Source organism: Liolophura sinensis, chromosome 13 (genome assembly GCF_032854445.1).
Source record: "Liolophura sinensis isolate JHLJ2023 chromosome 13, CUHK_Ljap_v2, whole genome shotgun sequence".
NCBI lineage: Eukaryota > Metazoa > Mollusca > Polyplacophora > Chitonida > Chitonidae > Liolophura > Liolophura sinensis.
Genome location: NC_088307.1, coordinates 6,714,245 through 6,740,115, shown reverse-complemented (window position 1 = coordinate 6,740,115; position 25,871 = coordinate 6,714,245). Strand labels below are relative to the sequence as shown.

The 25,871-nt window shown below is 39.0% G+C and overlaps 1 protein-coding gene across 1 annotated transcript in view; it reads right to left on the bottom strand.

The window, feature by feature from the left end:
• Positions 1-11,288: 11,288 nt before the first annotated feature.
• Positions 11,289-25,871, bottom strand: part of LOC135481104 (valine--tRNA ligase-like) — a 28,956-nt gene continuing 14,373 nt past the window's right edge. Inside the window, 16 exon segments of the mRNA XM_064761040.1 lie at positions 11,289-12,032; positions 12,696-12,845; positions 13,314-13,486; positions 15,285-15,396; positions 17,197-17,403; positions 18,102-18,257; positions 19,436-19,563; positions 20,384-20,462; positions 20,851-20,919; positions 21,932-22,036; positions 22,936-23,061; positions 23,680-23,714; positions 23,717-23,749; positions 24,017-24,122; positions 24,733-24,823; positions 25,580-25,656. Coding sequence (XP_064617110.1) covers positions 11,964-12,032; positions 12,696-12,845; positions 13,314-13,486; positions 15,285-15,396; positions 17,197-17,403; positions 18,102-18,257; positions 19,436-19,563; positions 20,384-20,462; positions 20,851-20,919; positions 21,932-22,036; positions 22,936-23,061; positions 23,680-23,714; positions 23,717-23,749; positions 24,017-24,122; positions 24,733-24,823; positions 25,580-25,656 — 1,716 coding nt within the window. The 3' untranslated portion in view covers positions 11,289-11,963.

The window sequence follows — 25,871 nt, the reverse complement described above, 5'->3', positions numbered from 1 at the left end:
CCGTGGAGCACATGTGGCTTTGCTAACCGATGGATGGGAATTTATACAGACGACAAACGCTTAATCGGCATTTTTTTTCTTATCCTCATTACTTGGATTGGTGGAATATCTTGTTTGGGGAGGAGTCAAGCCTGCGATTGGTCAACGTTTTCCAAGTATTTTCCAGATTTTAATTTGTTGAACCCCATGACTGCGTTTGCGCATGTCAATATTTTGCATAAGGAACTTGCTTCTTTTTGTGAAGGCGGTAGGATTGATTGAAAGAATATATGAATAAAATGCAAAAAGAGATTAGAGACAGCCATTTTAAAATTCTAAAATTATCCCAAACCTGCAATTAATAGGTTATTCAGCAGATGAAAAGAGCTTGGTATGTTCAAGAGTGGTTACAAAGCGGAGATATGCACCTATAATAGTCATCAGTTATACTGGGAAAGACATATCATATACTAGAGGGACACCTTGTGTCCACTTCAAATTGAAAATCTGAAACAAAAGCTGTTAATTTAAGCAGTTCAACTTCTTAATGTGACGGAAAACTTCACACACTTGTCACAGATACACTTGGAACGATATGTACAGATCTTCAATAAGGGTTCCCTATAAACTTACAGGGCCTTGACTGGCCGAGGTGGTTAGCGTGCCAGTGCAGCGTAATGACACAGAGACCTCTCACCCGTGCTGTGAGCTGAAGTCCAGCACAAAAAACAAATATTGCTGTCCTGGTTTCCTGTCTGGACGTACATGGGGAAGGTCTCCCGGGCTCTGCCCGATTTCCTCCCACCATAAAGCTGGCCGCAATCGTATCAGTGAAATATTCTTGGGTACGTGGTAAAACACGAATCAAATGAATAAATGATTGTAATTCCCCTCTCGCCTCTCCCCAGGCTCATTAATTCTGGCTGTGGTATAAAATGTTAAGGATTTACAAGGCCTTAGGTGTCACCAAATTTGAGCATCAAATTAATCTATGTGTGGCTCAAGCATTACAATTTTTTTTTAAAAATTATGCATCAGAAAATATTACTGAGCGATTAATTTTTGACGCTGGTTACGACGATCATCGTACCATCATACTATCGCGCGACAATGGAAAGGAACGCTGGGACGACATGACGAGGGAATGGAACGATTGTGCGAAGCGATGACACGATAGTGCCAAGCGACGACGCGCTTCGTCATTATACGCTCAGTTGTTTAACGCAATTTAAATGCGGAATGGACACAGACTGGAATCCTCAGTGACGACAATGTGGTCTGACAAAAACATTGCAACTTCAAAAATTTGTATTGTCAAAAACTACAACATTTCACCAAAAATGTTCGAGTCCAATCCCACATTTAAATTGGGTCAGTATAAAGTGGGCTGCTTACATCTGTGTCATCTGATCAAAGAACACACGTCAAGAAATATTTCTCACCTTTGCATAACCAAAGTTTGATCATATACCATATGTCACTGTAATGCTGAGATGCTACACTTGATACGTTGTTTTTTGCTTGACTACATTTACGCATGGCCGTGAGAAAATGTACATTGTGAGCATCTGTGCTTCGGTTTCCCGATTTTTATGCCTTTTTTGTTAATATCTTTATTCAGAAGTGGAAACGCTTGGATTCTTAGCTCGTTATATACAATTCCGGGGCTTTTGATCATGGGGACAGGTGTTTTGTGTGGGTTTATAACGGTATATCACGGTGCCCGCTCTTCCCCAAAGTTCAAGGCACAAACTGTTTTGTATTTCACATGCATAGGCACGAATTTTGACAATCCTTTTTAAAACACACTTGTGTTTAATTACTTTTATAGTGATTGATTTCATAATTTTATACAGAGGATAAAATCCCTCAGCAAGGGTGAAAATTTATACGCAGAACTGTCCATTACTATTATATGCAGAATATTCCAGAATTGTAATATGGCTGTTACATATCTGCGTGCCGTCAGCTTATACCGAGTTTTATTGGGGTTGACAGTGTTTGGCCGATGAAATTTTCCACAGAACTGACAAACAGCTGATAGGGGTCAAACCCACCCAGGCAGAAGCTGGTGAAACAAGGTATTTCACTACTTTTGCCTCGTGTGCGTCCGCTTCTAATTCCTGGAAAAAAAGAACACAAATGTATTTACTTAGAATAAAAGTTTTTGCCGTCTCTGCTTCAAAATTATATACTACTAAACAATGACAAAAACGAATCCATCCCAAGGCATCCTCTCCACTCGCACGTGCGAAGATCTTGCAGCAACCTGTGGATGGTTGTATATTTCACCCAGGCTTTGCCCTATAATTGCCCACCATAACTGTGGATGCCGTCGTATAGATAATACCCAAACATATAAATGTGGGCAGCAGTGTGCTGTGTGAGCATTTTAAGCAATTCAGCTCATTTTCGGACAGACAGCTGTGGGAATTGTTAGAAACATTGGCAAATGGTCAAACTAAAGCGGCGAAATCCCGCCTCTTGTTAGTTCACTTCAGATTTATTCTAACTGTTTACGTTTTTGCCTAAAGGTAGCAACGTACAAGCCTCTTAGCAACATGGCTTAAACAGAATTAGATAAAAAATAAAAGCAAATGCACTAATGCAGCAATAAATGCAAATATGTCCCTGAACATAATGTGTTAAGAATCACTTTACCATTCATCCTAAATATATCTTTCGCTGTGAGTTCAAGTCCATCTCATGCTGGTTTCCTCCCCAGTCATACGTGGGAAGGCCAGGCAACAACCTGCTGATTGTCGGGGGTTTCCTCCGGGCTCTGCCCGGTTTCTTCCCCACCATAATGCTGGTTGGCGTCGTATAAGTGAAACATTCTAAAACACCAATAAATAAATAAATAAATAAATAAATAAATACATACATTTGCCACAAGTTTTTTTTAAACCTACAATTTATTTTAAAAAATACATGTTACCAAATATGGTGAAGTGTACATTCCTCAGCACAAACAGTTCTGCGAGTCGGTAAAAACTCACATACCTGTCCCATGCAACAGACAAATTTTGATTTAAAATAATTTATTAAAAAAAAAAATGCACATTGTTAGAGACATAAGTTTATTCACAGTTTAACGCTTGATACCAAATACACACGTCTAAATTATAATTAGGATATCATCACGCCTGGCTGTCGGAGTTATTAAGAAAAAAACAATGTTTGTAAATTTACACATTTTACACGGAGTCAGACCTGTTTTTTCCAAACACATGTACACCTTCATGATAATGACATACAAGACTTAGGCCTACTTTATGTAGTCAGTTGTAGTTGTGACAATTTTATATGAAACAATTTAAATAATTTGAAAAGCATAGCTTTACTTCTTTCTTTTATATAACGAAAGAGAATCAGTTTTTTTCACGAAATCAGCTTTATTGAATGAATATATAACATCTTTATTATTTTACCAAAAATTTGTTCAAATATAAAAATAATCTTAGTTATCTTTGGGTTGCTTTTATTTATGTAATGTTTATAAAAGTCTAAAGCGAAGTAATGTTGTCCTGAATCACTCCATTAAATTAGGCAATAACCAAATTCTGAGGTGAAATATTTCTAAACATGAGCTATGATTTCACTTCGCACAGGCCGACTGTTAAAAGACAAAACTTACAACAAATGAGTTAGGCTTTTATCTAAAGAAATATGAATACCATTAATGAAAGGAACGATCAAGTGGTATTTATGCATGTTTTATACCCCAAAAGATTTTTTTTTTTTCGTTTGAAATGGTTTTAGATCCTGTCGGTGAATAACACACCAGCTATTAACCAAGAAGTTGTTTTTCGTCTATTTTCCTTTCTTTTTTTGTCTACTTTATTTATTTATTTATTGATGTATATATTTCTTTATTTCTTTATTTATTGATGTATTCATGTATTTATTTATTTATTGATGTTTTGATGTATTTAATGTATTTATTTATTTATTTATTTATTGATGAACAACTCTGACCTATAAGCCTGACAAACATTTAGTGTTGTTGGTACTTGGTGTCGTTCAGTATAACAGCTTTTGGAGTTTGCAAATCTTATATTCGATAAAGAGCACTTGTTGTTTCACTATAACATGACATGCAAGTCTTTAAGTCACTCGTGGGAAAAATCCGTCAGTAACTTGCCAAAGGTCTATGGTGTAACACGGGGTTTTCTCCAAGTACAAAACAGACCGTCATCGCGTATTGTAGTAAATTAATAGTTATGGCGTTGAACAACAATGAGATTTTTGTGTATTTCCCAGTGACCTATTATTTACTATGGTGACAGTTGACATCACCACAGTAAATAATAGGTAAAAGCATAATCTGATCTGTTCTTCAGTATTAGGCTACAATATTGCCGAAGCAGCGTTAGTTCAGAATCTTTCCTTCAATATCCTAGGCACATTCCATGTTCCTGCAGAAATATTCCTGAACATTAAATACGAATGAAATAAAGAAATTGATCGGACAAACGTTTCAGGGACAATTTCCTTCTCACATCTGAGTGGATTTGCACACATTGTAAGCGTCACACACGTGTAACGTACATACATGCATGACATACGTCGCATGGTCGATATCTAACCATGGAAATTTCGCCTCGAATCTAACTGTTTGTGTGTGCATGTGCGGGGAAGGGTGGGGGTGGGGGGTGGGGTGGTGGGGTTCGGAGGGTCAGTTTTCACCTACTAATAAATATATCATCTCAGTCAAACCTTTAAAAACAATTGCATAAATATATTTCATAAATAAATCGACAATTCTGTCAGAATTTTGACAGTGAAATTGCTCTTCTAAGATGGATAACCAAAACAGGCAGTTTGTTTGATTGATTTATTTGATTGGTGTTTTACGCCATAATCAAGAATATTTCACTTATACGACGGCGGCCAGCATTATGGTGGGTGGAAACCGGGCACAGCCCCGGGGAAACCCACGACCATCCGCAGGTACTGGCAGGCCTTTCCACTTACGGCCGGAGAGGAAGCCAGCATGACAAAACAGGCAGTTAAAATCTATGACAGCCCATGAAGACGTATTGCCTGGCTGACTTCCGGAATGCCTAAATGACCTTTGACCACGAGAGAAAGTCAGTGCCACAGACTCTATCAAGTAACTTAAAACCTCACCATAATTCTGCAATTGCTTAAAAACTCAAACTCAGAACAGGAAAGAGCTCAGAATATATATCGTTTTGCAGTGAAAAATCAGTGTACAAATTGAAAACATCGAAGACGAAAATTTTAAAGTGAAGCTGTGTTTGAATTTTTGACTTAAGCCTTAAGACGATTGATAAATACGTTCACAATGTCGGTGGCAAAACCATTCATTCATGGCCAACAGAGGTGACGTTGACAGGCCCAGTCACCGCGAAATACACTCGAAGAAGGCCTACAGTAACACTTGTGTATCCGTATTTGTCAGTACATTTATTTCATTTATTGTAGATATGTGCGAAAAAATAGTACATGTTCAATTCTTTTGAACGTGGGTAAAATAAACGTCCAGTGTGCGTATAAAAATTGGAAATGTACATATCTTAAAAATACGCGCAATTCTTCATCTGTGTGGAAATATTTTGTACACATGTTGAATTTTCCATTCATTATTATAATTGTAACAGATTTGTATTTTGCATTGTGAATTTAAAATAAAACCAATTAAAATGAATCTTTTAGATACATGTTCAAAAGAACTAAACACGTGTACAACCCTTTAGCATACACATGCATAATTACAGACAAAATATACCGAAAACCTTACCATAGTCCCCTGTACCATTTGCGTTCCAGTTCACTGGCGCAATGATAACTGTCTATAAAAAGAATAGTCCCCGGCACACACGACTGCGGATTGAGCCGAACGGAAACCCACAACCCACTCCCTTGGGGTGCTAGGGCGCCATTGACATCGAATTTACTTACCCATGCATTACTTGAACCGTGCTTGCTTCGATGATTTCAAGTAAGTATTTGATCGAAACCAGTCAAACAGCTCGATACGTGTTGTTTGACCACAAGACCCGTGGACATACCCCTTTGACATCTGCTGTCTAGGTACACACCACACCCAAACCGGATCAGGGTAGGTTAGTATTTGTTTGAATTTGATCGTTGTTTTAACGCTACACTCAAGAATTCGCCACTCCTACATTGGTGATCAGTATTATCGAAGAAACCAAAGTGCCTCAGCTTAAACCACTGACCATTGGCAGGTTTACCTACAAATTTTCACATATGTGTGACTCACAAATAGGCACCTTATTTTAACTGGTGGAAGACAAGTGGCCGTCAACGAATGTTAGAGTATACAAACGGTCACGCGAGTTTCGTACATTTTGTTGTCTTGCAATTGCCCAAGAATGCTGACATGGGTGGAGTCCACCAAATTCCCTGTCCAAGACCGGAACTGAAACAATGCGTCATTGCGATTGAAAGACAAAGATGCAAAACTGGATAGAGTTAATTATTCGCTGTAACTGAATAGTTTGAAATCTGGAGCGGAAGTTTGATCGAATTACCAGTATAAATTCCCATAAAAAAAATTGAAACCCTGCGTATAAGGCGCAAATCTGTGGGCATCTCTACAAGCTCAGTTCTGATTCACGTTCCTCTATACTTAATTACCCGTTATATGCTAAAGATGGCGGCGAGTCCATAAGTCTGCATGTGATGTATTTATTCTTGCAAAATGAACAGCAGCCTTCATGTTAATGCCGGATATGGTCCACATTGTATAAGGTTCACTTCACACGATTAGCTCATGACTGTGTGTGGGGTTCGAATCCATCTCTTGAGTTTTCTTCAGTGGGTTTTTTAGTCAGAAATTCTGTCTACATGACATGTGTGCGGTAGGTCTCCTTGATGCTTACCCCTCAAAAATAACAACTGATGTAAGATGTAAAAGTAAAACATTTTCACTGCTGGTAATAAAACAATTTATATGTTAAAAATAATCGGCTAAACTTGGCGAAGCATTTCAGTCATATGTCATACATGAGGTTCTGCTTATGACCTGTTATTTGCAGAAGTGTGATCACTCCATAGGCCTATACTCAAGGCTGTAAATATGATCGAATACATTTATTGATTTATGGTTGGAGGAAACCTGGGTGCCCGGAGAAAGCCATCGGCCTTTGGCATCTCATTTTCGAATATGATTTACTAAAGTCTGAAAACGTGTTGACCTATCAGACTGAGTCTTCCTGAATCTGTCTAGGTCTAATTTTCTTCCAGATAATCCGTATGTTTCATGTTTTATTGTTACAGACTTAAAGCAACTATTCCACAATCATGGCCTATACGTTAGTTGTTGTTGTGTTTTTCCTGACCGTCCCGTCGCTGGCAAACGCTTCTTGCTCCAGGCGTACGGACCAGAAACATTTCGTCAGCGATATTGATTTTGAGACAGGAGATATTAACGGTAAGCTATATATCAGATCTGGAATTCCGGCAAAATCTCCATGTTGCGGTTCAACAAAGCCACTCCAGAGAGCAGAATTCAAATGAAACTAAAACAAATTTTAGTACACATAGGCTATATTTAAGCCTATCCATAGCAAATTCTTAATTTGTATATAGTTTCTTATTGGGCGGTTAGTGTTGAACTTGGATTGGAAATTTGTCTTGCGACAGTTGACATTGAACGTCCATTATGGTTGACGATTAATTGCTATACGCCACGAATTCGGGAGACCCCGGGTTCAAACCGGGTCGGGTCATACCATCGACATTAAAAATGGTACTTGCTACTGCCTCTCTTGGCGCCCAGCACTGAGGAGTATGGACACGGACACGGTGTCTGTATAATGTGACTGAGTGGGGTGTTATGTCTGGTTTCTTCGACATGATGCTTTATTCAGTGGCGGCAGCACTTTGATGACATGGACTCGTCCTACCACAAGAAGACACGATATGTGTACACGCCGTCACATGACTGAAAAATTGTTAAGTACGACGTTAAACCCCAAGCATTCATACATACATACATACATTGGGGGGCCTACATACATAGCCCTACATCTGCTATACGAAGTCTGTCTGTCATAGTTTAGCCTGGATTGTCATAGTTGAGTATATCATATGTGACACCGTACGTTTCAGTTGGATGTTTTGTGGATGACGAAAGACTGGAAATTGGTGAGACGAAAACGGACTACATCCGCTGCCGGAAATGCGCATGTCTTTTTGACGGGCTGGAATGCTGTGGGTAAGTTGGTCTACTTGAATCACCCGAGAGAACAAGCGCGTGTCTGTCAAATGACTGCTTGCTTTTTGCTTCAAAACAATGCATGTTTGAACTAAGAAATTACAAGATGACAGTTGGAGGTCAATTCTATGGTTTAAAGGGCTATAACACGGAGGGTGAAAGAAGAGCAGCCTCGACAGTGACAATTGGCAAGTGGTTACTCGTAACGGGTGCAATCCGACCTCGAGTTAATTTATATCATCTATGGTTTCATCCTAATGTTTGAATATAGTCTGCACTCGGAATAAATATACATGCAGATATGAATGCATTCAGCTGTTTTGAGCGTTTGCCTTTAAACTATAATAAAGAGCTGTTGATGAAGACGGCTGTGGCGTCTACACGGGCAGGTTGTGACTTCGAATCCAGCTATAGGCCTACCACGAGAAATGGTGAATTACTCACGATCATAACTTGTCTCGTTTTTGTTCATGTGTACACCTCGTGTCAACCAGTGGCGTGAAACGCTAATCATTTATTCCATCAGATTCGGCACGATGGGCGGCGTTGCAGGCTTAAAGATTCCAGAGGGCTGCAAGGTGGTTGAGCAGAACTGCATGCGCAAGTTGGTACGAATTGACGACGAGGCGAAACTGTGTGGTGTGCATCAATCCAGAAAACGACGAGGACTGCGTCATATCAAATTATAGGATACTATACAATGTAGATAACAGTAATATGAAAACCAGATAAAGCAGCGAAAAGGAAAATTGGTGGAGAAAACTGAAAAATTTCGGGAAAATAAAAAAAGACATAAGGAAAATTTGTTTGAACAAAGAAGGGAGACGCTTGAAGGACTGTAATCAACCCATGTCCTGAAAACTCGCCATTGCGGGTGTCCAATTTAACTTAGGCCTATATACATAATTTTGGACTCAATTATGTATTGATAGTTTAAATTTATATTGCAAATGCATTTGCAGTAAAAAAAAAAAAAAACATATGACTTTTCCAGTGATAATTATTACGCACGTGGCTTCCATTCATTGATAGTTGTCAAAAACGTTACCACAAAATCACCTAGATTTAGGTATTAAAAATCTATTTCCTCCCCAATCATTCCTTTTTTAACTCCATGTAGAAGTTTTGTAAACTGTATACACCGTATATTTGAAATAAACAGTAATGTTTCTATATATCTAGGCGTCTTGTGTATTTGCAGAACCGGTGGTGCCTGTATAAGGTGACCTCTTGGTAGATTAATTGCCTTTGGGTTCTGTGGTCTGTCAGAGATCGTAGCATAGTGCAGTTTGGATAACTACAGCCTTTCACCAGTGATTACGCGAGTTCAAATACAGCCCATGCACGTTGGTTCGATCCACTGTACCACTGAATATATCATTAAGATTGCCCGATACTGGGGGTTGTGCGAGGGGCCTGCGTGGCTCAGTCGATTAGCGCGCTAGCGCAGCGTAATGACCCAGGAGTCTCACCAATGCTGTGAGAAGTCTCGCTGTGAGTTCAAGTCCAGCTCATGCTGGCTTCCTCTCCGGTCGTACGTGGGGAAGGTCTATCAGCAACCTGCGGATGGTCGTGGGTTTCCCCCGGGCTGTGCTCGGTTTCCACCCACCGTAATGCTGACCGCCGTCGTATAAGTGAAATATTCTTGAGCATGGCGTAAAATACCAATCAAATAAATCAATGGGGGTTGTATGTTGGTCTCCTGTGGCTACGTTGCCTCATAATCCTCTGTCCGCGCCAGTGACAGAGTAGTTAAGGTATTCGCCTTTGAGCAGCTTGGTTCAAACCCGGCGTTGGGCAGCTGGGGACTTTCTTGCTTCCCCTGTTATCAGGGTTTGTGGGATAATAACTCGTTGACGACGACTCGTTGTATCCGGCAAGTTGAATTCTATCCGTAAAACGTCACTGATAATCAATTCAGCTCAAAGAGCAGCTTTTTAGGTGAAATGCCATGTTTTACCCAGGAGTTTGCTGCACGTCACATCATCACCCTAGCAATACAAAAGCCAGTCGTCGGTTTCCGCGGGGTCTACCCTTCTCTCTTCCACCATAATAGTGGTTGCCGTCGTGTAAGTGAAATATTCCTCACCACGGCGTAAAACGCCGATCAAATTAATAAATAAATCAATAGCCAATCAGCCATATTGGAGTCCGCAGCTCTCCACTATGGCTGCCAAAAGTAGGGTATGCACCCCTGTATACTGTAAAAACACGTCCTAAGATATGATTTCGCGCGAACCCAGATGACCACTTTGATTATCTGTAAAACGGGTCGCAGTTGGGGGTCACGTAACCACCCTTTCGTGTCGAAAACAAAATGGCCGCCCAATGCTTTAGGGAAAAGGTCACTTTTGCCATTTCGTAAGCGACCAGTAAGGCCTAGTTGTACAAAATGGCATCACCAAAGCTCTGCAGAAATACTCAGATTATCTGGAAAGCCGACATTATGCAAACCCAACGGATACAAGATTGCTGACAGCGAATCAAATTTAATGCATTTTCCTCTGCATTAAAATTGTGAGAATCGTTTTCTTCACCCACGCCGTTTGTTACTAAGATCACATGATCTCTAACTTCCTATCCATCTTACAAAATTGATTGTTGCGAAATCTCATGCCTGCTTGCTTTGCCCCTGTCACCAATCGCTCTTTAAACACATTTCGTTATTTATTCATTTGATTGGTATTTTACGCCGTGCTCAAGAATATTTCACTTATACGACGGTAGCCAGCATTATGGTGAGAGGAAACTGGGCAGAGCACGGAGAAAACCCACGACCATCCGCAGGTTGCTGAGGACCTTCCCACTTACGTAAGCACAACATAGCACCATACTCACCTTAAAACTAACTGGAACTAAGCTAATTTGTCTTACGCTGAAATTTTTGTTAAACAGTAAGTGACTGAGACTCAGGTCAAAATATCTAAATATAAAGTATTTTCAGAACAGAACTCACTGCTATTCCTAAAAAAAGATACTACCACTACACCATTGGTCAACAAAGACAGCCGCGAAAACTTTTTCCTACACATCTTTGTCAAGGAGCAAATTGTGACAGCAAAAGAATATACAAACAAATTAAGACATAAGACATCTGTTTAATGGTTTTTTTGGTACAGTTTACTCCTGCAGAGTGTAAAATATGAAAGCTCACAGTATGGTTTCCCGTGGGGTGAAGCATTATGGACAGTACTATATTTCATGTAACCAAAAAAACATGCACAAATAACTTAACAATGAGTTGATTTAGGATGAGGCATTATGACACCTGTTAATTACAATTACCAGGTAAATATATTGTAAAAAATCTCATTTCATATCGATACATTGGGTTTAATTTCCATTGTTATCCCTGAACAGATTTAAATCACTTACGTAAAAAAATTCCAATGCACGATGGGTGATTATTTTTAGAATAGATACTTATTTAAGTACTGTAAAGCGATGTCCTCACTCACAAAAAATGGTGCTATAATATGTTTCATTTCAAGAAAGCATAGCTGTATTTCTATTGTCCTTCATAGCTATCAGCATTAATGAACTAAAGATTAGACCATTTATTTATCTTAAGTCTTTAACCATCTAGAATATATTTATAAAACCTTCTGAATGCCATATTTCTTGATAATGGTCAGCAAGATTCAAGAGTATCACTGGGCAAAGCAGAGACTTTCAATGTTCCACTGCATCAAAGTTTACACTGACATAACATGAAGCGGCAGTTTTATTTCAGAGAAGTGCTGTGGTTTGAGAGGGTCCCCTTGTTGTACGCCTACGTCATTGTTTGTAGATTGGCTATTGCTTGTGTCAGCTTTTCAACTTCAATCTCCAACTCAGACATCTGCAACACATTAACAGCAGGTTTAACAAAATTCATGAAGTTTAGAGTATGATATATATGTAGATGTGATTCAACAAAGCACAGAGCTTGTAACTGGTTGGCTTTCACGGTATGATACGGTGTTCTTGCAGCCACAAGGTTCTAACAGCCCTCCTCATGGTGCTGCCTCACTGAAAAACATGCCACAGATATCAGGCAAGACATTTCACCCACAGAGCCATATAATCCTTGTGCTCAGCCATTATTGCTTGGTATCAACATGATCAAAGAAGAGCACACAATTTTACTTTTACATATCAAGGTGAAATATCAGGACTTTCTTCACTGATAATAGGATAACACTTTTGTGTTTGATTGAACCTAGTTACAAACTTCAATATCACGTCATATAGACTATATCTACCAGAATACAGTGTCACATCACACAGGGCTTCCCTGCTTTTCCTCACCAGAATGTGTCACTCTCCATTGGCAATATTGGTGCATTTTGTGGCCTTTAGCATTAGTTTCAGATTTTCAAATCCCGCCGTCAAGTAAGTGAAATATTCTTGAGTATGGCGTAAAACACCAATGAAATAAATAAAAAAATAAAGTAAATCCCAGCCAGGATAACAGCTTCAACAGTCAACCATTTCCCTGCAGAATGTGACAAGACATGCTCACCTTCTCAGCGTTCTGTGCCCGGACATTTTCTGGGACTTTTGTCTGATAATCTGCCATAGAGCTCGTCTCCTTCAGCTTTTTCAGCTGTGAGCTCAGTTTCTCCTTCTTCCCGTCTAACTTCACAATTTCTTTACTTGCGTCTATCAAACCCTGAAAGTACCAAAAGCAAGCAATATGTTTAAAGATTCTATGTTCTTGACATTCATTTACTAATAAATCTCTGCAAAACTTTATTTCCATCCGCAATTAGCACATCAACATTTCACAGTACTGAACGAGGGGAATCTCACAAACCAATGTAGCTAAAACATGTGATTTTACAAAGGTTGACAGATTCAATGCATACATCTTGGGTAATCTGATCTCTGACTTCAACATTGCCCTTGGCTATTACCTATTACCTTACCTTCATAGCTGCAACAGATTCCCAGAGCCCTTCCCTTGTCTCACATAATCCTGTGTTAAGTTGCAAGACTTCTGAAATATTGTTTCAGTTTAATATTGGTAGACAAAAAGTCTTCAACCCGTGTGAGGCTGTGCAAATGGTCATAGGAGTGTCCGTGACCGCTTGCTGCCATGGCCCTACAAACAGTGCGAACGAGTGTATCCACTACCTACCTTGAGCATGAGATGTGTCTCGCACTTAGCCGAGACGGTGAGAATGGCACAGCCCTCGGGAGGGGTCTCCTTGACGAGGACAATGACAGCACCCGTGGTAGAGGTCGTCTGGATGACCTCTGTGTAGTTCTTCAGGACGCTGGCTACGTCCTTGTCTGAGCACTTCAGGTACACTGAGACAGACAACGAAATCTATTGAAACTATATGAAAATTGATTTACTAATTTATTTTGTCGGGGTTTTTGGTATGCTTAAGAACTTTTCACTTATACAACGTTGATCCGATTGATGGGTGGGGTAAACCTCTGACCTTTACCCGGATCCGTACTTGACCTCTTGGCATACAGTCACACCTGAACCCGTCGGGGTACGGACATTTTTCCTCCCGGATCTTTTTCCCCCCCCAGACACTTTCCCCTATGGACATTTTCCCCTCCCTACATGTGAATATATCTGATAAAATCTGCTGTGGTCCGTCCTCCATTATCCATTGTGTATTGGATCTTAATCATTAAAACATTTAAAACATTTTCAAACTGGAATGTTTTGGCAAATTTGCAGCAGTTTTTGTGGCGTTTATTTCAATAAGACAATCAGCTGGTGCAACGTAGGCCTTATATGGGAAAAGGACAGTAAACAAAATAAGGCTTATTTATGGCAAATACATTTTTTATATCATTTGGGCAGAAGATTATTGTCTGTGAAGGTAAACAAACAATGCAAATAAAATGACTGTAGCCAGTGTACTTGGTTTTTTGGGTTAATCCCTTGAGAGAGAACACAAGTTTATTCATTAAGCTTTCTTTTTACTGTATTATATAATGGGAAGTTCTACTTTCATTATCTACATATCTTCACCATATGAAGACAACTACCTGAATTTTGTGAACATATCAAGATCAAAAACCGACTGTCTTGACCACCTGACGTGCTACAAAGGCCTTAAAATCTTTACTGTATGAAGATAAATAGCTGAATTTTGTGACTATGTAAAAAACAATTGTTTATTTTGACCCCTTGGGCTATTCATCATAAGACATCTCACTTAGAATATCATATTTATAATTCCCACTGATCATATATACATGTAGATATATAGGGAGGGGAAAATGTCCGGGGGGGAGGGATGTCGGGGGGGGGGGGGCGGGGCGGAGGGGAAATGTCCAGGTGGAGGGGAATGTTCCACATTCGAAGCTGTCATGCTTGTGAGAAAGAACCAGAACACTAACCATGCAAGCCTAAAGATACTACTGAACATATGTTTATGGCCAAATGTCATGTTGTCAATATTTCAACAGTGCCCATGAAGGTAAAAGATACAAATGACAAACACCTTGAATAGGTAAAACACCACCACGAAACTGCATCCTGTCAGAATGAAATTAATAATATAAATGTACTTTGCCTAAAGCCTAGTGACACCCAGTGACACAGTTTGCTGGATTTTGATTGATTCATCTCTTTTTATTGATAAGTCTGATTAATTTCTTGTCAGAAAAACCAAAAGTGACCAAAAGTATCAGCAGAAAGCCTTTACGTGCCTCTGAAAATACATTTTTACATACCACTCTTACATAGGTGAAAGACAGCATTTACTTCACTGGTGTTTAATGCTGCACTCAAGAATTTGTCAGAGTTTGTCACTTTTTTTCTGTTAACCTGTTCGCTTGTCATTTTTTTCTTGTTAACCTTTCCTTACTCAAAGCTCACAACTTCACCAGTTCATATGTGTAAAACTGAACACTCTAGACTGTTCAACCAGTCATGGAATTGTACACAGGGTTGAGAGATTTATTTATTTGATAGATGTTTTACCCTGTACTCAAGAATATTTCACTTAAACAGAGGTCAGGGGAAACCCACGACCATCCGCAGGTTGCTGGGTCAGAACGCTGCGCTAGCGTGCTAACCAGCTGAGCCATGGAGGTCCCAATTTGCAACTATATATACTCGGTAGGTTATCTCCCTTACCATCTGCCTTTGTCTTTGTGAGATTATAGTCTGCCCTCATGGAGCGGATGGACTTGATGACGTTCTGTACAAACTCCACATCTGACTCTAACTCGCTGTTCTGGTACTGGAACTATCATGGTCAAGAAACAGAAAAAAATTATAAAAATGCCTTTTTCATGAGCAAATTCTTGTTTACATTTTTCAATGAAAATTTGTATTTATAGTTCACTGAAAATTAAACATACATTCAACGTTGGTGACTGGTAGATGTATGCAAAAATAGCATGGGTAAAGTTCAAGAGACAGAGAAGTTTTTTTGAGAAAATAAAGTCAAATATACCTGCCTCTCCAAATACACATACCCAGTGGCGACTACCTACCAAAATGTCAACCTTACCACATGAATATCTGATTCACTGAAACTGGACTAAAGATATTTACACTTATTGGCTGCATGAATACATGGAAGCCGTCTGTGATGTGACACTTTACAATGTGCAGATCGACCCTGTCATTTCATAAAATGACAGGGTCGTTCTGCACATTTTAAAGTGAAAGACAGCACCTGACTGTGTTTATGTCCTCTGAAAGACTACCATTCAAAGTATCTTAAACAGGCATTAAATATTTTTTTGTTTTTTTTTCAAACCAGTAAAAGTTTACGGAAACTGCGTCTTGTCACAGCTTCAGCGCGTCTACATTAAGGTGACGTCACGTTTACTCCAGCACTCTAATATCCATGGTACTTCCGGTATGATAGTCTAAGCAGTAGGCTATGGCATGTTAAAGCTGTAATGGTTGTGGACTTCGGCGATGAAGGACCAAGTGAAAAATAGTTTTCTCAGAAATTGGATGTACTGGAGGGATATTTCTTCCACTGCTTGAACTGTTCATACAGTAGGTCTATTATATCATTTATACAGTTTATGTGTAGTCTACAGGTGCACAGCCTGTTTCAGGTGGTAGCCTCCGGAGGGGTTGTCCTAGTGATTTTGACCACTATTAAATGTTTACAAAAATTACAATAGGCATGTTGTACAAATGGAAACATGCTAAATTCTGACACAAATGGAAATAAATTTAAGCTCCAATGAGGCTTATCTAGGCATTCCACTATCGCTGGACTCTATGCTCCAATGTTGTAACAAGTACAACAACGATGAGGATGAGAGCAGTGCTGGCCTAGTTATTGCAGATGTCGGAGAAAGCATAAAGTGCACTTGTATAACTTGAAAAGCATGACTAAGTAGGCTGAGGGTCTACTGGGGAGATGAATGCTGTTTGGGCTGAGAGGGTATGTTGCTGTCTGACAAGATTTGCGATACTGTCGTTGAATATTGCACAGCTTGTAAATCAACTGATTTCACGTCTGTGGTGGTCATTAAATGATACAGACCTGTTCCACAACACTGTGAAATGGCCCTTCGGCTACACATGAATAAATCTTTGTACAGGATCTCAAAATGATGTCTTAAGCAATAGTTCTATGATATGACATGATATCATATGTCACTTCACGCAGCAGTGAGTGGGTAAAGGCTACGTCACAGCTTATGCTGCACAACCTGATAGCAACATGTTTGACTGGATAAAATTCTCAACATGGCTGCCGACTCACTCCAGCCATTTGTGCATTATTGACATTTTGTTCTGCATGCTATTTGGTGAAATCTCATTAAAATAATAAATCATGGTACTTTTTAGAAAGCTCGATGATTCTGCTTTCGACTGAAATATGTTTTAATACATGAGCTTGAAAATGTAGATATTAATAAAAAAAAAAGATTGTATCAATCATTACAAACATGTCTGGCATTGGGTGGCATTGCTGACATTATTTAGAATTCTAAACAAAAACACAGCCATATAAAAGATAGGTTAGCCATACTATGCAGTACAACAGCAGTGTCATTTAAAAAACAGAACCCACCTCCTGTCTCTCTGGGTACGGGGTGACACAGATACTTGGGGGCTCCTGCGACGTCCGTCTGGGGAGACGCTGGAAGAGCTCTTCTGTCACGAAGGGCATGAAGGGATGCAGTAGCCTCAAACCCACATCTAAGCAAGTATACAGGATGTTTCTCGACACAGTTTTGGCCTCCTCATCAGTTCCGTACAAGATGGGCTTTAAACTTTCCTAGAAAAACATGACAATGCATCTTCAAAGTCTAGTAAATGAGGTTATAAATTATTGTAGTTTTTCTCTAGTTATTTATTTATTTATTTGATTGGTGTTTTACGCTGTACTCAATATTTCACTTACATGACGGCGGCCAGCATTATGATGGGTGGAAACCGGGCAGAGCCCGTGGAATCCCACAACCATCCGCAGGTTGCTGACAGACCTTTTTCTGTAGTTACTGATTGATTTATTTGTCTTGAAAATTGTTGTCAAGCGCCCTACTCCAGAATTTTTCATGTATACCATGGTGCTCATTTTTATGGGGTGCTGGGAAGCAGTGCCCTCAGGGTAAACCACCAAGTTACTGATGCACTTTCTCACATTTGATGGACAGATACGGACAATACATTGGTCGTAGACAAGTGATCTCAAATGACCATTAGACTGCGCAAACAGCCACATGAGCATTACTGGCTGCTTGACATCGAGGTCACACAAACGATGAGAGTCACAAACTTCCTGTTCAAGGCTGAGACTGAATATGCAGCTCATAATTTCTAGCAAATCAGAAAAATCACTGAAACCCCAATGTAAACCCAATTATCTCTTCCATTGTGACTGATGATTTAAAATAGGAAAACTCAGCCACGAAAGTGAGGCCTGTATAAGCAAATTTTACACTGAAAAACAAAATTCCACTGAAAATGACTCACCAGGTACCAGTCGCAGAGTTCATACAACCAGAAGTTGTAACAGCCGGTGGTTGCCATGGTGAAGTCGTAGTTTTCAAAGCCAGAGTTGACCATGTCCACAGCTGCAGAGAGTCGACTAAGAATCCACCTGTCCATTGGTCCCTCCTTACCTGACAACTGTCATGCAAGCAAGATTTATCTATTTATACATTTGATTGGTGCTCTACACCGCACCCAAGAATACCATAAATCATGCAGAGTTTAGCCGATGATTTTGAAGAGTGTATCCCATCATTCCTTGTGTCTTGTTATGATTCCTGGTAACTGAACATAGCTGGGGGGGGGAGTGGGAGCTTGAGAAGTGTGTTCAGAGGATTGTACACATCGGTGACAAGACCAATAAACACGCTTGTGCTTCACTGAACATGCAACTGTTAGTAGAATCGCTACATAGCTACTGTCAGAATGCACATCTCATGTATCGTGTGCCGAGTGACGAATATGTGTCTAGTCTAAAGTAAACAAATAGCCACATGCACTTTAAAAGCAAATTTTGAAAATACAAATACAAAACTTCACTGTTCCGTCATACCACGATTAGGTTCAGCTTTACAGGTTTGCTCTTGCTGGAGTAAGAATATTTGTTTTCACGCAATATACTTTTATCAAAGCTTCAAGAGGTGCCAAACTACATGCAAGTGTAACCCGCAAATTTAGCCTGTTGACCCGAGAGGTCGTGCGTCAAGTAGCCTGTCTAACACGGACATTTTGGGAATTTACAGGTCGGTTGCAACTATCGCTTGATACTTGAATTCATTTTAATTCAGGAGTAAAAACAAAGGCCCACTGTCAAGTACAGTAAAGCTGACCATGCAATAAGGTGCGGATTAGTAACCTCAGTCTTCATGAAGTTTAACTGGGGGTACCGCCCCCAACTCTCACTGTGCAGAAGTAACTTACAGGGAATTTTTAGTTCATTCATTTAGTATAAGTGAAATTTTCTTGAGTACGGCGTAATACACCAATCAAATCAAATCAAATCAAATCCTCCCTGTCATTTCCTCTGGCAACTCAAATATCTTTACGGCCAGAAATTTTTGGCTAAACTTGAGGCTACTGTTGCTTTTTACGGTTAATAAAGGGGCCAAATTTCAAACACTTCTACTCAGAATTTTCTGTTCCCGCACCGGTTTTGCTACAAATTTATACTGCAAATGTGAATATGATTTATTCAGTGTAGAGTTTCAATGTACAGCTGCCATGTACAGGAAGATTTCTACTGCGTAGAATATTCATATTTGTCCAAATATGTCTCATGTCTCCTGGGTAAATCAAAAGAAAAACTAAAATCTCACCTGTTGCTTACAGTTGGGTGTAAAGTCTTCTCCCAGGCCATTCAGAGCAAACTTGGTTGCATTCCAGAGTTTGTTACAGAAAAACCTGTAGCCTTGGACACGAAGGACATCCAGGTTTATGTCACGTCCTGAAACAGGTAGGAGTGATGAGTTGTTATTGTATCCAAACAATGCCTTAACATTACCATAGGAAACATGTGAGGAAAGGCCAAATGGCTGACCAACTTCCTTGATTTATTTATCTGGTAAGAGTTAACTAAGAAAAACAAACCAACAGACCAGTGACCTTGGACACAAAGGACGTCCAAGAAATGTATATGAATGAAGAGGAGCTCATATTATTAAACATATCTAAACACTGCAAAGATATTACCACAAGAAAGATGTGGGCAACGGCATGGCTAAATGCTTGACTAACTTCCTTGATATATTTATTTACTTATTTGATTAATGTTAAATGGTTCCAGAGTTAAATAACGGTGGCCTTGGACACCAAGTTTATGTCAGGCCCTGAAATGGGCCGAAGTGACGAGGCGCTGATATTACTGAACGTATCAAAACACTGCCGAAATATCACCACAGGACAGAAGTGAGCAACATTATAGTCTAATTTCTAAGATAGTTGACATATTTATTTATTTCATAAATGTTATATGCCACATTCAGGAATTTTTTTATTTCTATGACGACAGTCAGATTTATGGCTGGAAGAAACCGAAGCATGAGGAGTAATCCACTATCATTTACAAGATACCTGAATAAAACCCACAAAACAGTATGACATGCCCTCAAACATCTTCTCGCTCTGCCATGTGAAAACCAATCAGAAATTCACTGTCATCATTTTCATTAATTGTTGGTGTGCTTGAATTCTTTCCACGGTCCTGCTTCCATGATCCTGCTACCAGCTGTACAATACAGTGATTCACAGAACCTATCACTACTCACCCTGGGAAGTGTAGGAACAGAGAGCAAACCTCAGAGCATCCGTCCCACACTCAGGAATTCCCTCAGGGTAGTCAGCTTTCTGAGAAAACAACAACAGGCTTATGAGAAAGACAGTATTTCATTATTAATTTACATTCCATGGTAAATGCGCAAAACTTAGGCAAGGATTAAACTTGATCGGAGGCATCACAAATTGAATCTGCACACAAAATTTCACCATAATCAGATAATACTTACAACAGATATTGCACAGAAACAAATGACCAATCAGAATCACAGAATCATTCAACGTGCCAAATTTACGCATGGATTTAGTTGGTTTTCAAAATTTAAATTCGCTAATAAAATTGTACGAAAATCGGACAGCTTTTGGGGGACTTACTGCACAAAAACAAAGAATGCAAAAAAGAAAAATTAACATCCACTTGTTTCTGCAAAAGAGCAAGCTAAATGTTGAGCACCCTTACCTGGCCCTTCTTGGCTTTCTCTATTTCCTTCTCATCCAGGTTACTGTTTGCCAACTGTTCGTGAAGACCCTAATACAATCACACAGGTAAGACATCCCTATTACAAGCAGGAACAAGGTGAGCTTCTAACGGAGTCAAGCCACAAAGTCAGGCACCGCGTAAGGCTGTTGGTCATCGTTTGATTACCCTATCTGACTTATTTGTATACAACAGTGGTCACCATTATGGTGGGAGGAAACCAATCAGAGCCCATGGCCACCTACTTCCTCTACCTTATGAAAGAGCAACTTTCAATGCAATTTATGCATATTTTTAATTTGTTTTTGGAGACAAAACTTAATCGGGTGAATTGGTCAGTTTCATTTTATCAGTCAGCACAGAATAATGCCTTCAGAACATGCTTGAATAAACATCTTGCAAACGTATGAAAAGGTTGGAGAAATACAGTGGTTAACAAATGTGTTACAAAAAATTCTTAGCTTTTATTTTATCTAACATAAATGTCTCAGTGACATATCTTTAACTTCCTGTATCAAACTAGTGCACTCACTAACCCATAATCAAGAATATTGCCCTTAAAACAGGTTCTCGGCTCGAAGAACCAACATTTTTTATTTTTATTTAAATATACTAAATATAATACACTAAATATTTAGTGCATAATACCACACTCAAGATTACAAAGGGTTCTAGAGAAGGAGAAATCTAGTTGCCAAAACTTAGCGACCTTTTCTCACATACCCTAATTCCTCAACCTTTTCACATATGAACGAGCAACTTTCAGTGCAATTTATGCACATTTTAAAGACAGTTTGGAGACAAACCTACAATATTTTACGGCATTACAAAAAGTAGAATTTTATCAGTCAACCCAGAATAATGCCTTCAGAATATGTTTGAATAAACACCTTGCAAACATGCGAAAAGGTTGAACAATTACAGTAACATTAAATGTACCTTTATTATTTTTAAATCCCATATCTATGCTGCATAAACCAGACATGTTACATCTAAGACTCATACCAGTCTAAAAGCTGAAAGCAAATTTACACCTGTTACCATGAAGTAAGAGGTTTAGTACCTGTAGACTTATACCATATATGACATCCAGAGGGTCAATGACGTTGCCGAGTGATTTGCTCATCTTCCTGCCGTGGGCATCGCGGACCATAGCATGCAAGTACACCTGGTAGAAACAAAACATATCTTTTACACATACTGCTTATTACTGCAATTTATTATGAAGTAATCCTATGGACAAAAAAAACGCATTTTTAGATTAAAGTAACGGTGATAAATGATTGCTTTTGGTACTGGAACTCTTAAGACATCATCCCACCTTGTCAAAAAAAGTTTAAACAATCCTTAAAGATGAATTGAAGGCAAACTGAGTAAATTAACCACATTTGAAATTTAGGTCAAGAAGGGTGGTCATTGATATCCAAATTGTTTCCCATGATTGGCTATCCGTGTACTAAATGTGGCCACTGCAGCCTGAAGGGCATGAAAATACCCTTACCTGTGCAACACTTTCTGTAATGATTACAAAGATACGGACAAAAAAAATCATTGTGTCTCAGGAAAGGTGGAAATTTCCATCTGATTTATCAAAACTTTGGTAAAAAAACACAGCTCAACACACGACAACAGTGTTGGACAATGCTGATCCACCTGATTTGTAGTATGGACAGGACACTCAACTTACCTCAACAGCATTCAACTTGCTGTTGAGTCAACAAAATTTCAGCAAAGTTGAATAGTGTGGATGGGGCTTTAGAATTTGATGCAACAACGCACACCAATCATTTCAAACTTCTTTCAGAGAGCCATGTATGTCTCACAGGTGTAGTTTTTCTAGAGCTACTATAAAATCAACTGATTTGTACATTTTCTTTACTCAACTCTCTTTATTTACTGATTTACTTTATTAACGATTGACATGACTGGGTTCTAACATACTAAAGAATAAATTCAAATATAAACATGCATAAAAGTTTAAGTATTTCAGGATAAGACAGCTAGGTATTAACAGCCTGTTATTTGGAGATGAAAAGAATTAAGTGAAAAATTAATGTGCTTTCCTACCTCCTTGAATGGAAGATCTCCCATCAGTTTCTGCCCCAACATGACCATACGAGCAACCCAGAAAAACAGGATATCATGCCCCGTCTCTAGCAGTGTGCCGGGGTAGAACGTTTCCAAGTCTGGAGTCTATTGAATAAACAGGCCAAGGGAGATAATAGATAAAATGCCATCACTAGATGCCACTATAACTGAAAAACAACTTTTAGATCAAGGTATTCTTCATGGCAAAAAACATCAAAATTAAAATATTCATTATTTTAGGGTTCATCACCAATGATCTTAGGGTTCAATATTTTGGGTTCTACGGTGGTATTAAAGTCAACGTTCTGTTTGTATTAGTAATTTACCTGAAACTACCAAGTGACTTGAAGGCAGTTTCTTCAGTGAAAGGTGAGCTACAGTGAGCTATTGAGGGAGCATTCATTATTCTGTTTCTCATCAAAATACATGTAGTTCAGATTTGCCATGAAACCGTGTTTAGAAGTTTGACCTCTGTGAAAGGTTTTACGAACATCTCACTACGCATCCAGAAAGGAAACAGAATATGCACGTAACAATGCGCAGCACTCTTTTGTATCAGTTTTTGATAGAAAAAGTTCATAAGTTCATATGTCTAGTTTCAGTCATGCCAAGTCTCGTAGATGGGCTTGTGATGCTGATAGCAATAAACTGTATCCTTGCCAAAGACCTTTTCTGAATGACAGCTGAATACTTCTAGCTTATTGACATCTGTTATAGTATTACCTTTTCTGGCCATCCAAAAATTGAGAAAGGGAAAGGCCTGAAGAGAACCACGTGTCCAGCACATCTTCATCTGAAAAACGTTATTAGCAAATAATATCACTTACTTGATTTAATGCCGAAAAATAAAGGAAGATAATAAAGAAACACCAAAAATTTGTACTAAATGCACAGTCTTGAGCGCATAGCATCCAAAACCTTTTCACAAGAAATATTTTTCTTAACCTCACTTCTAAATTTTATGTGAACTGAAGCTGAATGATATCCACAGATATTTTCTGAGAATATCCCTCCAAGGTAACCAAACAATGTAACGATCTTTTCTTAATTTTGTGCGTACCTTGTCTGAGTGAAATCTTCTCTGGAGAAACATTGAACTGTTTTGCTGCTTTCTGTTTTGCTTCTTCCTCAGTCCTTCCACTCACCCAATACTTCCCATCAGAGTCCTAGAGAGTGACACACAGGGGCACAACTCAAACAGGGGAAATAACTCCATGTTCATGTATATATCTGTTACAGATTGAAGATTTATTTACTCACATCTCGAATCTACCAAATGAGTTAAAGGGAAATTCCCATGACCTACAGCTACACATTGTACAAGTAAAATATGAGCACTGAAAAGCAGTTCTCGTTACACATGGATCGCTGAAGCTTTTTAGATTTTCAGACTTTTCGATCTATTGAATTTCATTATTTACCCTGGTAATAAATAAATTAATACTGTGATTATGACTATTTTACACACACAATGGCATCCCCGTTTACTGTTGGAGGAACCTGAACAGGCCTAGAAGGGTGGTCAGGTTTATAATAGACAAATTACTGATGAACTTTCCCCTGCGTAACTTACAAAAACTGCATGCCACACTGATGGAAGACATGTGGTCTACAACGGGACAAATGTAGACAGCCCAAACAACCATCTAAACCCTCTCGCACCGCTTATTGTCACTTATAAACCTCAATGAAAAGTTAGAGTGAAAAAGAAAAAGAAACAGAAACATAATTACAACAACATCTCAAGAAGTAACACAAACAAAAACCTTCACCTACCTCTCCTTTAGGGATACTGGTGTCATCCACAGTGACAAAATAGGCTGGGATACGGTGTCCCCACCAGAGCTGACGAGAAATACACCAGTCTCTGAAAAGTCACACAATTAACAGATAATCAGTCATATAAACCCTTTTCTTTGGCATGTTGCTACACCTCCTGTCCACAAGCTTTTACCTAAGCTATTTGCATATTCCATGAAAATTACCGTTTTATCTCAAATCTTCATTTCAGACATGCATACTTGTATTTATTCGAAAGTGCACAATTCACCTGAATAGGGCTTTTTTATGCGACTGTTACTCACAGACAATTTTTACTTTCTACAACTGATAGCGGTCAGTTTTAATGGGTGGAGGAAACAGCTATGTTCATGTCAATCAATGGCCTTTGGCAAGTGACAGACACAATTTCCTGCAGGTGATGTACATATATGCAAACCATATTAAGGTGGTCTTCAAAACAACATTAGGCTTCACAAATGTGAGTGTCCTCAACACCCCACGAACAGTAAGAGCGGGAGAATCCACAAATTCAGTGCCCAATACCGGGATTGAACCTTCACCATGTGTCTAAGCCACTGAAAGACAAGCATGTTAATGACAGCCATTCCTGCTCCCTGAATGAGGTTTAAAATTTCACTTTAATACAAAGAGTTGGTATGAAATTGTGCAACCACAGTATAGAATCACCTGTTCAAAATATATTAATTTCATTATTAATTTGTATTTAAAAGCTTAATTTAGAGTACTATTTAAGTCTACAACTTGGAGAAAACCATCAGTACCAGACATTAATTATCAACCAAGACATTGTGTGGGATGAAATATCCAGACCAGCTCTTACTTTGTGTTTTCCAGCCAATGATTCCATGTCTTCACATGACTGTCTGGTATAATCTTCAGCTTTCCGTCCCGTACAGCCTGAACATAGACACAAACAAAATTTAAATAGGAATACGACAAGTTATCTGACAGACAGACGGACAAACAAACTGGCTATTAAAGTGGGCAGTATATTTCTAGTACGGCAAAGTACAGTACGTACTAAAAAGCAAATAAAGGTTGTGATGTCTAGTACCAGGGCATTGCCATAACACCCAAATGGTTATGGAACTTCATATTTCAAGTTGCAAAAT